The sequence below is a fragment of the Arachis duranensis genome, chromosome 3, assembly GCF_000817695.3.
Source record: "Arachis duranensis cultivar V14167 chromosome 3, aradu.V14167.gnm2.J7QH, whole genome shotgun sequence".
Lineage (NCBI taxonomy): Eukaryota > Viridiplantae > Streptophyta > Magnoliopsida > Fabales > Fabaceae > Arachis > Arachis duranensis.
The window spans coordinates 13,940,728-13,945,111 of record NC_029774.3 but is presented as its reverse complement, the minus strand read 5'-3'; the positions used below and the strand labels follow the sequence as shown (position 1 = coordinate 13,945,111).

General features: G+C 29.9%; 1 protein-coding gene across 1 annotated transcript; it reads right to left on the bottom strand.

The window, feature by feature from the left end:
• Positions 1-1,814: 1,814 nt before the first annotated feature.
• LOC107477744 (RING-box protein 1a) lies at positions 1,815-4,012 on the bottom strand. Its single transcript, XM_016097813.3, has 5 exons — positions 3,763-4,012; positions 3,613-3,663; positions 3,476-3,535; positions 2,227-2,298; positions 1,815-2,122 (listed from the first exon to the last, which is right to left on the bottom strand). The coding sequence occupies exons 1-5, from the start codon at positions 3,893-3,895 to the stop codon at positions 2,085-2,087; spliced, it is 354 nt and encodes a 117-aa protein (XP_015953299.1). The 5' UTR covers positions 3,896-4,012; the 3' UTR covers positions 1,815-2,084.
• Positions 4,013-4,384: the final 372 nt, after the last annotated feature.

The window sequence follows — 4,384 nt, the reverse complement described above, 5'->3', positions numbered from 1 at the left end:
TTTGGCATTATTTTTAAAAGAACTTTTAATTTCGCGAAAAGTTAATTCATAACTTTTTGAAAAAGTAGAAATATATGATTTCTTCTCTTTGATAAGTCATTCTATCATTTCCGTAAAAAAAGACATCAAACAAAAAAAATTACTTTCATTCTTGGTTCTGTAAAAAAAATACTGGCTCTCTATCATCATTTTCACCAAGCTTCCATCTACTAGAAACATTGGCCTTTGATTATCATTTTCACGTAATGATTTATCTGCTGAAAATATTGACCTTCCACCACCATTTTAAAACAATGTTTCATCTGAACCACCTATTGCATATAAACCTTCCTTTTTTTATTATTTTATCACTCTATTTTTATTATTAAATTTGTATTTAACATTGTGTGTGATATAAAATCTCAGTTTTAATTTTATTTTTTTTTCATGTGATTTTATTTTTATATACCTGCTATTATTTTTATAATTAGTTATAGCAAGTTCTTCACCCTAATAAAAGAGGAGGGGATTCTAATAAAAGTAAAAAAAAAAAACAGTAACAAAATATGTATTGACACACATTTCATATTTATTTTTTATTTTTATCTACCATATCATATACAATAAAACAGCAAACACTAACTACACAATAATTTTTTTGGCATTGCCATCAAGATTATTGTGAATTAAAATTTTATTACTATTTACCAATACAAGAACACCGTTATGAGTGAAGATGAAGTAGAAGAACCAGTTTTTACCTAAAAAATGAAACTAATAAGAGAGCAAATAAAGAATTAATTGTTTAAACAATTGTAATCTTAGTTATTAGGTTATAGAAAATCAACATTTAATATTAAAAAGTATTTGTTATCATTGTTGTTTTAATATCTATTTTTTATGAAAAAATTGTATTTTTTGAGTTATTTATCTAAACGCTACAACTTTAAAATAAGTACTTCTATAACTAAAAATTCAAACACAAAATAACTTATTTATAAGCTACTTCCTTATACTTTAAGTTCTTTTTTCAAAAGAACTTATTTAAGTTATTTATCCAAACTGTTGTTAACTCTCTTATAGCTTAAAAACTATACATAAGTAGGATAAGCCCTTATATTAATAAAAATTACACTGGTCTTCTCTTAAGTTTTAGTAAAATTGATCTCAACTTCTTTAAAAACCCACTATTACACCTCTTATAAAATATCAATATCATACTTATTTTAAAGAAAAAGAAAATTGACTATTGAATATAATATCATCAATTTTCAAGAGAAATTTGCATATAATTTTACAAATCAATAGAGATTATATGTAACATCACCCAACTTATAAAGCAGATAAATGAAATTCATCTTTCCGTTTCCTTTTTATTAGTTAAAAAAAGGTGTGAAGTAATGTTAGTTATGATAAAAATGTCTCTCACTATGTGATAACACGTCGTAGCATTTTCAAAGATCTTGTAAAGGCACTTACCAGATCAAGCAGAAAAATTGGAGAACAATCATCAACACAATCAAACTGAAGAAGGTGCATCGGTTGAGAAAAAGATCATAAGAAACTATCTATGCATAGAGCATATGGTACTAAGTGACCGTGCAAACATGCTAGAATGAGAATAAAAATTGATGCATAAGTAGGGAGACTAAAATGCAAGCCAACAGAAAATAACAAACAAGGAAATTTGAGTAAGTGAATTGCATAAATATTAACATTATTGGGAAATTCTTTGGTGAAGAGTAAAATTTGATAAAGTACTAAGATTTTCAATAAAATTTTAGAGAACGTGTATTGCACATGATTTATTATTATTATTATTATTATTATCATCATTATTATTATTTTTTGCAACTTTTTCTATTATAAAAGAAGCAATCTTCCCTCTTCATTGAAAGGTATAATGCACTATAGCATTACTCACATCAATCAGCTTTACATGCTTATCCGTCCAAGTAGACCAAATTCCATTAGACAAATGGCTTTCTTGAGATAATATATCAAGTGAACAAGCAAAATAAAATAGCAGACAGGAGATGTAAATATTCAAAAACTAAGGATAGATGGTCCATATATGTCCATGGAACTCAAGCATGACAAGGCTTCTAGTGACCATATTTCTGAAATTCCCACTCACTGTTATCTGTACCAGAACAGAAAGATAAGGTCAGCATTCAGCAAGAGGTGCAGTTTTTGAGTTCCATAGCAGCACAAACATATAGGGTAAAAATAGTTAGGCCCACATACCTAGAGGACATACTTGACGAGTCTTGAGCCATCGACTAATGCAATGGAAGTGAAAAGCATGGTTACAAACCCCTGTATAAAGTGAGAGTTAAAGCCAGAGCAAGCAACATTATGAGTAACTCTTCATATGCTAAGCAGAACAATAACAGACTAGAGAGACAAACATGATACAGAATGGCCCATCAATAATTCTATAAAACCCTGATTGTTCGACCCAAAAGATGGGAGAAAAAACTCTAAGGCATAATATTTTTGCGGAGGTATATCCAATCAAATTGCATAGCCAAAAAGTACATCCACAGTTAGCAAACTGCGAGATTATACCTCAGAAGAGAAATACTTTAAAAGCAAAAATCTGTTAAAAAATAACTGGTGCATCTGCACAATAATAATCATAACTTGTAGAAGGTAAAGAAACCAATGGACAAGCATAGAAAGGCAATCAAAACAGTCAATTCTCAATTTCTCATAGTCTAAGGCTCCAAGCCATAGCTCCACGGATCAAGCCGTTATCTCATACCAGTAGAATGATAGAGGATATGGTATGCGTTGCATACCTTGATAAAAAAACAACATACAACTATGATTCCTCAGTAACAATTGTTACTATTGCCATCGGTTGGAAGGTCAGAAAAATGCAATGTACTTTCCATAAAACATGCCAATATGTTTATTGTTCAACTTTAGAGATGTCACTGATAATATCAGTTCCTAACTTCCTATAAAGAGATACAAGTTTATTTCTTTTAAATGAAATCTTTGAATGTATATGCACTCAATATCGATGCACCAAAAGATGAATTACTTCAGTCAAATAAATAAAATAGAGGAAGAACAAGTATTTTGAAGACTAACTCAGTAAAGCTTACATCCCAGCCTAAGTGGCCATCACAATCCACACCTTTGGACTTAAACGAAAACACCAGAATTAAATTTGAGGAATATTCATGACACATCACTGTATCAAAAATCAAAAGCTGTTTCTTTTTCCTTGGCATTTCAATTGCGAAAACTACTTCAGTTAATTCGATTTGAGGAATATTCATGACACATCACTGTATCAGCTTAGGTATAAACTTACAAAACTAACCAAACTAACTGAACACTAGCTTATTTGTATGATAAGATTCACTCAATCTAATCTAACATAAACCCTAAGATGAGCGGAGAAAACATTATTTCACACTGAATCAGCAATTAATGTTTAAAACAGGAAGAACAAGATGAGAGTATGGTACGGAAACATTACCCCAAGCCACAGTGCATTCCTCGCTAGTGGCACTAGCTTGATTAGCTTGGCACTCGATACCTAAAACCACCAAAGAAAAATATTTTAAAAGTGAAAGATCATAAATCGAAGTAGTTGAAGTGAAAGAAGAAACTTACAGAGATCCATGATGTGGTTCCTGCAGATGGCACAGTTATCCACAACAATATCTGCAACCAATAACAGATGCGCTTGATATTGATAATTTCAAAGTGCGAGATAAACGTACAAAAAAAAAAAGGAAAAGTTAGGGTTTAAGGAAAACGAACCCCAAGCCCATAGAGCAACGGCGTTCCACTTCTTGATCTCGAAGCGCTTGGGCTTCTTGGTGGAAGGGCCGGCGGCGCTGCTGGAGGGCTCGCCGGCGGGGACCATAGGAACATCGGAATCAAGTGTCGCCATTAATCTCTTTCTTTCTCTGAATTCTGGACTGTGCTGTGACCGGGATGAGTTTCTATTTGAGTTGTTTCTCGAACTTTTTTGCAACAGAATCTAAGGTCGAAGGCTCCGTGTAATCGTATGTTTATGTTTTTTAAATGTTTGTTTGGTAGCTATTAAATTCATAAAAAAAGATTTTATTTAATGTATTTGATAGATTTTAAAAATAAAAAATAAAAATATTAAAAAATATATATTTTTTAAAATTTAATAACATCCAAACAAATCTTAAATATTTAGAGTTTAATTTTAACGAAACATAAAGAATTTTTTAAAATTATTTAATTAGATGGATGTATTTCAATAATTTTTTATATAATAAATTTAAAACCTAATTATTATTAGGTTCTTTTTAGTAGTTATGTATAAAAAAATAGGATAAATAAGTTATTTTTATAATTAAATTTTAATTAATTCATTTTATATGATTTTTAATTGTATCAATAACTTATT